Source organism: Apteryx mantelli, chromosome 2 (genome assembly GCF_036417845.1).
Source record: "Apteryx mantelli isolate bAptMan1 chromosome 2, bAptMan1.hap1, whole genome shotgun sequence".
In the NCBI taxonomy this organism is placed as follows: Eukaryota; Metazoa; Chordata; class Aves; order Apterygiformes; family Apterygidae; genus Apteryx; species Apteryx mantelli.
In genome coordinates this window covers 90,525,736-90,537,769 of record NC_089979.1, presented here as the reverse complement: position 1 = coordinate 90,537,769, position 12,034 = coordinate 90,525,736, and the positions used below count along the sequence as shown (strand labels likewise).

Below are 12,034 nucleotides of genomic sequence, written 5' to 3'. Positions count from 1 at the left end.
AATAGTAGTATTGCTTTCGGTGAGACAGTAACGGGAATCGTGCTGAGGCCACTAAAACCATTTCACACGAGCTATTAAAAGAGCAGAGCAAACTACAAACTGGCATCTGCTGGAAAATGTTCTCTGTTTCTCACTGCAGATTTTGAGCATGAATAAACATTTATTATTGATAATATAGCAAAATCATTTATATTTTACTGTACACATGCACTTCACAAAATAAACAGCCCAAGGATAGACCTCCAACAGAGAGGAGTAAGTGTGAAATAAATGAGTAAGCAGGAAATGAACGAACAAGCTTAGATGCCTGCCAAGAAGCCCATTCCCTAAACTGTTGCCTGTCTACATCAAAAAAACCTCCAGCTATTCAAATGTCATTGTAAGCATGGTCAATCTCCATCTTATAAAAAAAATTAAATATTATTTGAAAACAAGGATAAAATGAGTGGCTAGTGTCACTATTACCCTCATTATATGTATCTGCATTTGATTAAAAAAACCAAAAACACTGGATTAGTTTCACTTGACTTTTCGTGAGCAAAGGAAGTCAATTACTTCTACTGTGTGGCAGCTACCTCTACATCTTTTGATAAGAGAAGGACAGTACATTACAGCTATCAGAGAAACAAAGATATTCCAGTTCTACACATTTTATTTTATCTATTATGTCTGCCAATACGAGACCCTGTTTGCATTAATATCCCCCCAAGTGACTGTGTACTAACTGGAAAATAATCAGAGTACCCTTATAGTGCCTAAGATATATTTACTTTGCTAAAACATGATCAACTGAAGTTGAACTGACCTGAACTTGGAGGAAAGGAAACAATAATCATTTCTAGGGTTTACAATATTTTCACTTTGTAAAGTCTAAATCCTTAGAATTCAAGTATAAAGACCATTTACAACAAGAATCTGCCCAAGCACTTGAAGAATGACTTACTATATAACACATCCTCTAGCAGTAAAACATAATGATAGGGCTCATGGTATGCAGAACTAACATTTGTTTATATGAATTAGCCCCCATTTAGTAATTATACTGTATGCCTGCAATAAGGTCAAGCAAAACATAACCCTGGCAGAAGCGATGCTGCATACATTATAGCCTAGACAGAACCATGACAGAGAATTATGGAGGGTAATTAATTAGTAAATGCTATCCATGTGTTTCATGATATGTGGAGCAACGATTCTAGATTGAAACATTTGTGCTAATGCAGTCACACTTCCACTTTCTTAAAAGAAATACTTTGAACTGCTGTTATTCGGTCCAATGACAAGTACCAAAAAAAAAAAAGTATACAGCTATATAAACACACACACACACACACACACACATCTTTCTTTCTGGCTTACTAACAAGAAATTAGGATATATTTTCATTCTAGGCAGTAATATCAAAGTAGTTACAGTACCTATAGTTTTGGAGGAGCAAATGGTGAAAAAAAAAGATTAATTAGAGAAGGTCATCTGCATACACACAAAAGTGACATACAGAGGTATGATGCTTCTATACAACACTTAATTTAGGTGCCTATTTAAGCAGTCCCCCTAAAAGAAGTCATAAATTGCTTTTATAATCAATGGAAGGTGACTGATTTCCCTGAAGTCCTCCCAGACTGAGATGCTGTCTTCTGAAATTTGGGAACCTCAATTTTCTTGATTAAAACCAAAACAAATAAACCCCACAATCCAAAAAAACTCACCCACTCTGGGAAATCTGGAGTTCTTTCCATGCCCAGGGAGTTGCATAGTCCTCTTTTCTAGAATCTAACCGACGTCTTGCTCCCAAAAAAAGTTACCAGCCCCTTCAAAAGTAAGGCCAAAGCAAAACAAAAGGCAAACACCTCAAACCTTCAAAAACAATTCAAAAAACCCACATGATTCCTGTATATATGGTAATATTTCAATTTAGAGAAATACATCAGACAGATGATAGTACAGGAGACATCACCCTAGTCCCATCATCTTCCTTAGTGTGAAGTTAATAAAGCTGCAACTTGCTTCTTAAATTTGTCCCAGGAGTTTATCATACTTGTGTGCATAGGAAATATTTGTACAAACCAGTAAATGTTTGTTTCTGGTTCTTGATCATGCTGTAGGTGAATGTAAATGGAACCATTAGTCTCAACTGTCCCCCTTTATCACAGATGCTATAAAAAGAATGACACCCCCCCCAGTGCAACCCCTCACGTGTTAACTAAATATGAGATCTCCCCGTTTATGTGGGGTTACAAAAGTTAAATACTTCTGAGGTCACAAGCTGTTCCAAGGTCAGACAGCCTTAGGCCTATCAGTTGACTGAAAATGCTAGAAGGCATCCAGACTGTGAGCACAAGCAGCTAACTATAAAACATGAGTAACAATGAAAAATATAGACAATATTGCACGTTTTGTCATATTTATATAGATTAGAAGACATTCCTTCTTAGCGTTGTGGAGGAAAAAGGATGAGCAGGGAGGCACTGCGGGGCGGAACATGGGAAGGTCGTAACGGGCGGAGCACTGCTGCTGGAGAAGAAGGCGGGGCTTTACAGCATTATAAAAGAGCAGGACATGCTTCATTAAACGCCATTTTGCCACTCCTCATATTGGTGTCTGTGTGGTGATGGTTCGGGGTCTGGGGAGAAGGCCCCGTGCCTCCTCGGTAAGAACGAGAACGGTAACAAGCGTGAAGTCTGGCAACCAAAGACAGTAGGTACCAATCAAAATCATTTAACCAGTCTACTGAAGAATATGCTTAATACAAATTAAGAATATAAAATGAACCCAGGAAATTCAAACAATATTTTAAGATAAACAAAATATACTTATTTTAATATAAATAAAATATATTTGTTTTCTAATTTGTTGTGCATTTTTACTTTATTAGTGGACTTAAAAAAAACAACCTTATTTATATACACACACAAAACTTGTATTATGCCCTGTTACAACTGTCTCTTTTGGAACACTTTTCAAGTATTATAGTTCTGCGCATAGTAAACTGCGCATAAAGATGGATGAATGAGAGCAGGGGGAGAGGAGGAGTTATTTCACAGCACTGCTGTCCTTCAAGAGAAAATGCCGAAGCTGTAACCAACTAACTATAATAAATGAGTACCTAGAAAAAAGAAATGAGCTGTGAAAGTAAAAAAGCTACACTAGGATGGATACTTCACAAGTACTTTGTCACAGAAATGCTATGTATGTCATGTGCAACCCTAGCTAAAAATACTACCATGCAGATGTTCAAATATTTTCTACAGTGTGTTAAATGTTTTATACAGTGCACGCAGGTGCAGTTAAATTACAGCACTTAAAAAAAAAAAAAAAAGGATGTGTGCATTCTTTCCAAAGAATGCTTTCTCAACAGTAATACAGAACTTGAAAATACAGTGTGAGGTTAATTTAGGGAAGACACCCCCCCCCCCCCCCAAAACCAAACCTCTAAAATGTTTAACTCATTTTTAAAGGGGAAAGTCTTCCACTCTACCTACCATATTAGACAGAAATTTCCCACAGATTTTGTTGACAGAAGACAGAGAAACCCCCTCTCCTGTTCTTCTGTTGTTGCATGGGGACTAAGACCGTTTCAGTGCCAGTCAATGATCTGCAGCTTAAGATCAGCCTCACCATGCACCCTGCCCTGTCTCTGAAGCCTCTCACTTTCTGTGTGAGAGAGAGGATTTTTAGCATGTTGAGAGAAAAATTTAAATAGGATAAAATTGATGAAACTGGATTAGTGACAGGTGTCACATGCTTTTTACTTTCATCTGTATGAAAGTCTCAAATTAGCCCAAATCAATTGTCCACTTTACTAATCCTCTCGGAAATGGGGAAATCCAATTGGTTGTGAGTAATGGACTTCATCTTTCTTTCTCAAAGTGCTCTTACTAAACTGTCCTCTCCACTCAAGGAAAAATCTTATGAAGTGCTAAAACTTCTGAATTCAGATGCATAGTGACAATAAGAATACAAGTCCAACGCTCATTGGGCAAAGTTTCACAAAAGATGACATCCGGAAATGATCTGCTGCTTTTCAGCCTTCAGCTCAGACATTGCAACGGCACTAGAAGCTAAGCACGCCTGGCAGGCTGCAGCCTATTTCACCACACCTCAGAGAGCAGGATTTTTATTTATTTACTATTTACTTACTTAATGAGAGGCTTCATGGGAAAGTATTTCCAAAACAAATAAAAGTAACACAGTTTGTAAGCATAATTAGTGGGGACAGCAGGTTTCAGGGCTTTAGTACTAAGAATATCACTGCAGTATATTTCTCATGAGGTCTCAGTAGCTCACCAATTTGTGGAAAATTTGGAATACTTTCAAGCCTTCTCTCAGCAAAAGACTTGAGCACTGGCTCATCTTGAGCCACTGGCATTACTCGTGTGCTTGAAGAGACAGTTCACATGCTCAATACTGTCTGAAACAGAGTGATAAAATGTTTACTCTGTGATGTTGGCTGGCTTATCCAAAGGATGAGGCAAGCTCAGCACACTTCAAACATATCTGTATTGAAAATCCTTGGACTGAGCAAAGAGACCAAATGATCTTCTCACTCCTAGTGGAAGTTTCTTCAGATCTGAAGCAGTCTATCCTAAGATAATGATGGAAGGTTGCACAAGTATGCCCTACCTTTTTTTCAGTATGCAGAGCTATGTGTTTTCACATGTTCCTTTTTGACATTCCCTAGTAACGCAAACAATTTTGAAAGGAGAAAAGATAATTAATACAGAAGTCAAGTGATTGGCACCAAAGAAGCTCGACCCTCTTCAGAGTTATAGAATACTCTTTTAGTATTTCTCAGTGAACTCAGTGGGCATACAAACCCTGGAAGATTGTGTTTCTCATTTTCTTTGGGTAAATAATGTGTCATTCTCTACCATTAGTCATCATGGCTAGTGCTAATGAATGGTCATAATCAGTTATTCTGTCATGCTGAGACAAATAATATTTTCTGCAGAGACAGACCAAATCAGTTTTACAAAGAAGCATTCAAAAGGGACTATTCAAGATTTTGGACAATCAGAAAAACAACAACAGAGGTACACTGTGGCCACAACTGACACCTGAGGCCTGCTGCCCTTCTGAAGCCTTGTGATTCCTTCTAAATAAAAGCATTTCTGCCCGATGGGCCAAGTTAGCTGATAGAGAATTCGCTCTTCTTTGGCTCTGCCTGTTCAGCTTCCCATGCTATGGTCACATGGTGACATATTTTAAAATACATGAAGTGTCACACTGGCTTGGAAACTCTTTCCAAAAAGGAGTGTTTTCATATGTTCAGATGGAACTCCATGTGTTTCATTTTGTGCCCATTGCCTCACGTCCTGTCACTGGGCACCACTGAGAACAGTCTGGCCCCATCCTCTTGACACCCTCCCTTCAGATACTTGTACACGTTGATAAGATCCTCCCTCAGCTTTCTCTTCTCCAGCCTGAACAGTCCCAGCTCTCTCAGCCTTTCTCATATGAGACATGCTCCTGTCCCTTTGTCATCTTAGTAGCCCTCTACTGGACTTGCTCCAGTAGCTCCATTTCTCTCTTGCAAGGGGGAGCCCAGAACCGGACACAGTACTCCAGATGTGGCCTCACCAGGGCTGAATAGAGGGGAAGGATCACCTCCCTGCCACCTGCTGGCAATGCTCTTCCTGACAAAGCCCAGGAGACCATTAGCCTTCTTGGCCACAAGGACACGCTGCTGGCTCATGGTCAATTTGTCCACCAGGACTCCCAGGTCCTTCTCGGCAGAGCTGCCTTCCAGCAGATCAGCCCCCAGACTGTACTGGTGCACAGGGTTATGCCTCCCCAGGTGCAGGACTTTGTGCTTCTCTTTGTTGAACTTCATGAGGTTCTCTCTGCCCATCTCTCCAGCCTGTCGAGGTCCCTCTGAATGGCAGCACAGCCCTCTGGTGTATCGGCCACTCCTCCCAGGTTTGTGTCATCAGCAAACTTGCTGAGGGTGCACTCTGTCCCTTCATCCAGGTCACTGATGAAGAAGTTGAACAGAACTGGACCCAGTATTGACTGCTGTGGTACACTGCTAGTTACTGCCCTCCAACTAGATTTTGTGCCACTGAGCACAACCCTCTGAGCTCTGCCATTCAGCCAGTTTTCAGTACCTCTCACTGTCTGCTCATCTAGCCCACCATTCATCAGCTTGCCTATGAGGATGTTATGGTAGATAGTGCCAAAAGCCTTGCTGAAGTCAAGGTAGGCAACATGCACTGCTCTCCCCTCATCTACCCAGCCAGTCATTCCATCACAGAAGGCTCTCAGGTTGGTTAAGCACAATTTCTCCTTTGTGAATCCATGCTGACTACTGCCAATCACATTCTTGTCCTTCCTGTGTCTGGAAAAGGTTTCCAGGATTAGCTGCTCCATTGTCTTTCCAGGGATCGAGGTCTGACTGAGCTGTAGTTCCCTGGGTCCTCCTTCTTGCCCTTTCTGAAGGCTGGAGTGACATTGGCTTCCTTCCAGTCCTCAGGCACTTCTCCTGTTCTCCATGACCTTTCAAAGATGATGGAGAGTGGCTTAGCAATGACATCCGCCAGCTCCCTCAGCACTCGTGGGTGCATCCCATCAGAGCCCATGGACTTGTGCATGTCCCGTTTGCTTAAGTGATCCCTAACATGATCCTCCTCCACCAAGAGAAGGTCCTCCTTTCTCTCCAGAGCCTGAGATTCCTGAGGGCCCATATTACCAGTAAAGACTGAGGTGAAGAAGGCATTCAGCACCTCAGCCTTCTCTGTGTTCTTTGCCATCAGGGCCCCTGCCCCATTCAGCAGCAGGATCACATTTCTCCTGGTCTTCCTTTTGCTACTGGTGTACTTATAGAAGCCCTTCTTTTTGTCATTGACATCCATAGCCAGACTAAACTCTAGACGGGCTTTGGCCTTCCCAGCCTCGTCTCTGAGGGCCCTCTCCTGTGCCTCTTGTGTGGAACTGCTTATAATAAACCTCCCTCCTTTGAGTAAGCTGCTAGTAGAAATACACAGTTAATAGGAGTTTTATCCACTATGACCTGACTGTGGACTCTGACAAACTTCTTCATTCCAGAAGCATCTGGAGCATGGACTTGCTATTCTCTGATGCACAAGACCGCAATGTCAGCTTGAGAACTATCTTCTGTGCTCCAGAAAAAGCAAGGGAGATACTGAGACTGGTTGCTCAGTCCAACATCTCTACACCCACTACAACATAAACTTATGGAAAAACTGCTATGGCTCTGCTGTTGGGAGGAGAATCAAGCAACTATTAGCAAACGTGCTTGTCCTACAGTAAGGAGCCAGCTTCATTTTTACCCAGCTGAAGATATTCAGAGCTTGCACTGGTCAATAAAGATGAAAACATATTTTAGCTTCAATATCAGCCCATATATATATTTATATATATATGGATACTTTTATATCTCTCTCTCTATATATAGATATATTTGTTTCTTAAGAAACGGAACAGATGATGAATAATATAATCTGTACTATTTATTTTATGCTGCTCCCACATTTTCTCTTGTCAGTATGCAGCAAAATGTTATATTCAAATGGATTACAGAAGTTTCTAAGAATAGGAAACAAAAACCTTTGGATGCTTAGAAAAGAACAGGAAGAAAAATAAAACTGTGGGATAAATATATTAGCTGAAAATGTGAAACAGATCATTCATCTGCAAAACAGCTAAAAACACCTGAAATTTAGACTTCACAGCTAACACAATTTGTTACAATAAGGTAACTTGTTCCTTCCAAAAGTTAATCTATCCAGAAACCAACTACAGAGTCAGTTACATTCATTTCATGTTTTAAAAGCACTTTCCCCTTTTGCTTTTATACGCTGAGAGCTTGCTACATATTTTTTTTGGTTGAAAGAAATAATTCCTCGTATTTTGTGAAAGGTTTGATGAGTTTGAAAATATGAAGCATGAAAATTTGAAAGGTATGGGCCTTTATAAACAAAAACTACTTGAATTACTCTCCCATACAATTTCTAATCATCAACTTACAGTTTGGGGGGGAAAAAGAGATACATGTTTTAATACGTCTATGATTTTCAAAATCACCCCTGTACCTTCAGTGTATGATGAAAAATCAAATAGAACATGGAAGAAGGAGTGATAGGCAGCATTTTATTATTTTGAATCTTAAAGTAGATTGGATTATTAAAGCAGTAAATTCTTAAAATTCTTTAAAATTATCAGATGAAATTCTATTAATTAAAATTCATCTTAAACTCATAGAAAAACAAGATCTCCAGTTTCCATTCTGCACATCAGGACAAAAACTCTTAGAAGGATTTTGAATTTTTTTTGGATGGTCTCCAGAAGGAGATCTCGTTTTGTGGTAAGTAGGCTTGACACTTCAACTTATGAAAATAATGTGTAATAGCTCTCTGGTTGATTTTTAAATTTCAGATTAGGGACGGGAAACACTCATGTAAATAATTGGGACTTAAAATTCAGTTTTCACTTGACCTTCCCTAATAAGTCTAAATGAATCAGAATCTATAAACCAAAGATAAAGTATTTCACAAACACAAATACACCAATCTTAGGTGAAATCCAAAAGGAAAAAAAAAAAGAAAAGCTTTCACAGAACTTAATGAGGTAAGGTACTGGTACCTCGGTGGGGAGGCAAGTAAATTGGGTAATTACTCTAATACATATCACATCTGAGGTCATGCAGTGTTTTATCAGAGATGAATATTAAGATTAAATTTATAAGTTACAGGTACAATGCAGTGCTTAGAGCTTTGAATTATCTAAACAATTTCAAAATATTCAATTTATGTGAAATTAAATAGTACAATATTTTATTAAAGCTATTTTCCTTTTTCAAATCACAGAAGTACGCAAGAGTGTAGTTTATAAATAGTCTTTCAATAAAAAAGAGAATAACAGGAAGAAAAGGTCTGATCTTGCTGCTCTCTTTGATATGATTTCATACTGGTCTTAACTGGATTACTGTGTGACTGAGGGTGCAGTATTGGGTCCACATAGCATCTTTTAAAAAATGTATTAACAACTTGCTTAAGAATGATAATGAATAAACAAATAAAAGGAAGCATATTAAAACTGTCATTAATAAGTGATTTTTTAATTGAAAAGACATAAAAAACCTCATCAAAAAATGAGAAAGGAGAAGAGCAGTAGAAATAATAATAATTCATATAATATAGTGAAAAAACTCAGAACAAAGATCTGATTATTCCTATATAATTCCCATTGTAAACTATTTATTAGCATTGTATATAGAAAGGAATTATAGCGACTCTCAGTTATTATTTAAATCTTTCAACAGCGAATGCATCAGAAAAACAAAAGCACATAAGATTAAAAAAAGCCTCCCAGCATAGTTTTAGCATTAAATCCTATGTAATACCACCTGACATCTCTGAAGTCTGTCAACATCAGAGATTTAGAAACATTTGCTGAATATTTTGAAGAACAGTATTTTTCCTATGACACTTAGCATCATCAAAAAAAATCAAAACTCTGATGCAACTAATATTAATGTCCATTCTCAAGCCAGCTTAAACAAAAGGGAAAAAAAGAAAACTGCAGAGGACAACCAAAGAGAGTCTTTGAACAAATATTGCCACAGCAGATGGCAATGTACTTTCCATTTATCAGATAAGCAAAGCAATGGCTCCGCCAGCAAACCTATTTCATCTTCTTGCTTCACATTATCTCCCCATCCAGTGAGACCACGAAGTGAAAATCTGAGGCTTGTCTCTAGTCGTAGGTATGAAAGTTGTTAAAAGTTGATGGGGGAGGGAACTTTCAGAAATGAGACAGTGTACTAATGCACTAACTGCACCGGGTATGCATTACTCGAATCAGCTCCAGGAAGAACGAGAGCTTTCTAATCTTCTCTTCCTGACCTTCACAGATTCTTCCAGCCCACAGCTCCGTTATCCTGAGCAATACAACGCTAGAATCCAAACATCACTTCAGAGATCAGCTTACACTTTTCTCCCTTGCACAACCTCAAACTTCACATTTTGTTCAGAAAGACAGATTTCAACAGCAACTGGAGAAAGGTAAACAAGAAAGTTCTTGCTGGGGTGAAGCAAAAGTAAGTTCATTACTCTCCGTGTGTCCTGTCCCTGCAAGTAGCAGCTACACAGAGCTAAGTGGGATGAAATTATCTAAAGAAGATGGATGAAGGCCAAATAAATACCTGAAGCCATTAAAGAGAAGAGAAAGACGCATCTGGGAAATAAGGAGGGTTTGAGATCAGAAGGAAATTAAAAGGGGAGACCAACACTGAACATGCATACTCTGAGAAGCCCCACACTCATCATGGGCCTTCCTTTCAGAGGTAGCTCTTTAGCTGCCACAGGTTGAACATCAGAAGTGTGAATGGGATAACACAGTACAGACCTTGACAGACTCACTTCTGTCACAGCGATCTGAGCAACTCTTTTTCTTAGTGAGTGGAATGCAATACATTGCAATGCAATACAGTTATATTACCAAGTTCTTTTCAAAATCAAGACAGCTCAGAAACAAATATCTAAGTTTTGCCATATATCTCAACATAACTGATGTAGTCATATGCATGCTAGCATTTACACCCTATATATTTGCAATATGGAAGTTATTACCTTCTATATTTTATCCTCTTCTGATTATGTATAAACAATCAACAATAATATTACTTTTTACTGGAGATATTTCATTTGATGAAACAGCACAAGAAGAAAAATATGCTTATTACGGAAAGGTAAAAAACACTCTTATTTTACTTGCCCTCCTAATCAAATAATGCTTTTTGAACTGATCTTAGCTCTATTTGTCAGATTTCTGTTTTGGATGTAACATACAACTGTGTTACTGATACATACCATTCACCTAACAATTTTTTTTGATGTATTTATAAATATTAATTAATTAATCTTTGTAACATGTCTGTGAGGTATATTACAGAATCTCCAATATACAAGGAGAAAAAAGTCAACACCCAAAGAACCTGCCTAATAAGTTACAATATTTCAATAAAATGATATGGATTGGAATTCAGAAGTTGCTATGATTCAGTCCTTTGGTAAGACTTTGTCAAAACTGAAATGCCTCTTGTTCATCCTGCTGTCATTCCCACATCTCCAGTTCCTTTAGGAACAGATACATCAAGTTGCATGCATATACATATCACGCTCTTTAAAGATCTATTTAGGTATTCTAGCTGCACAGTTCTAAATTGGTTGTTCTCTTACTGCACTCTATTTTTCATCTTCACAGAGCATGAAAAATCTACTTTATCTATTTATCAAGCCATTGCCAATGGCATCTGGAACCCACAAGGCATTATAATGTTACTTCGTGTAAGCATCTTTGTTACTTTTTGTGCTAATTAAATTGGATGTAATAGTGAGTACATATTGATAGATAACAAGAAAAATATCTGTAATCTACAAACTTTGATGAGGGAATTGGACAAAGCCATTAAGAAAAAAAGGAAAACCCACAACAGCACTTCTGGAGATTGTTTTTGAATGGCCTGAAGCTTGTTTTCTAATTAATTTCAAACTTTAAGTCTACAGCATCAGAAGTCATCTTCCTTGCAGACACACAAACAAATTATTTATTTTACAGATGCCTAAGAATGAGAAATAACAAGTCAAGATAAAGCAAGATCATTAAGGCAAAGCAAATATTTTGCCATACTCACCGTAGGCACCCAGTGGCATTGCGCAGCACCTGTGATGAATGGAGCTGTATTTTATGATCATCCTGGAGCGGAGAGTTTTCCCATCCAGAGTGAGGGATGATCACTGCATTGGTCAACACTGCGAGGGCATCCTGGATGATTGGCATTTTCAGTGCATCACAGGAAGATAGATTCCAGAGAACTCCTACAAAAAGTAAATCACTAGTAATTAACAACTTTGGAAAAAAGCTTGAGTAACTTCAGGTGTTTTTTTTCTTTTTACATAAAAAAACATTTCACAGCATTGTTACTCTTAATAAACCTGCTTCTGTCAAGAAAAAGACTTCACTGTGAATGGGGTTGAATGACACTTGAATGCTGCCCCACCGCAGTGTTAAATGC

The 12,034-nt window shown here is 38.5% G+C and overlaps 1 protein-coding gene across 1 annotated transcript in view; it reads right to left on the bottom strand.

Moving 5' to 3' along the window:
- The window catches only part of CTNND2 (catenin delta 2), a 723,110-nt gene that overhangs the window by 120,431 nt on the left and 590,645 nt on the right, over positions 1-12,034 (bottom strand). The window contains exon 12 of the mRNA XM_067291004.1: positions 11,654-11,837. Within this exon, the coding sequence (XP_067147105.1) occupies positions 11,654-11,837 (184 nt within the window). The remainder of the gene's footprint in view (positions 1-11,653; positions 11,838-12,034) is intronic.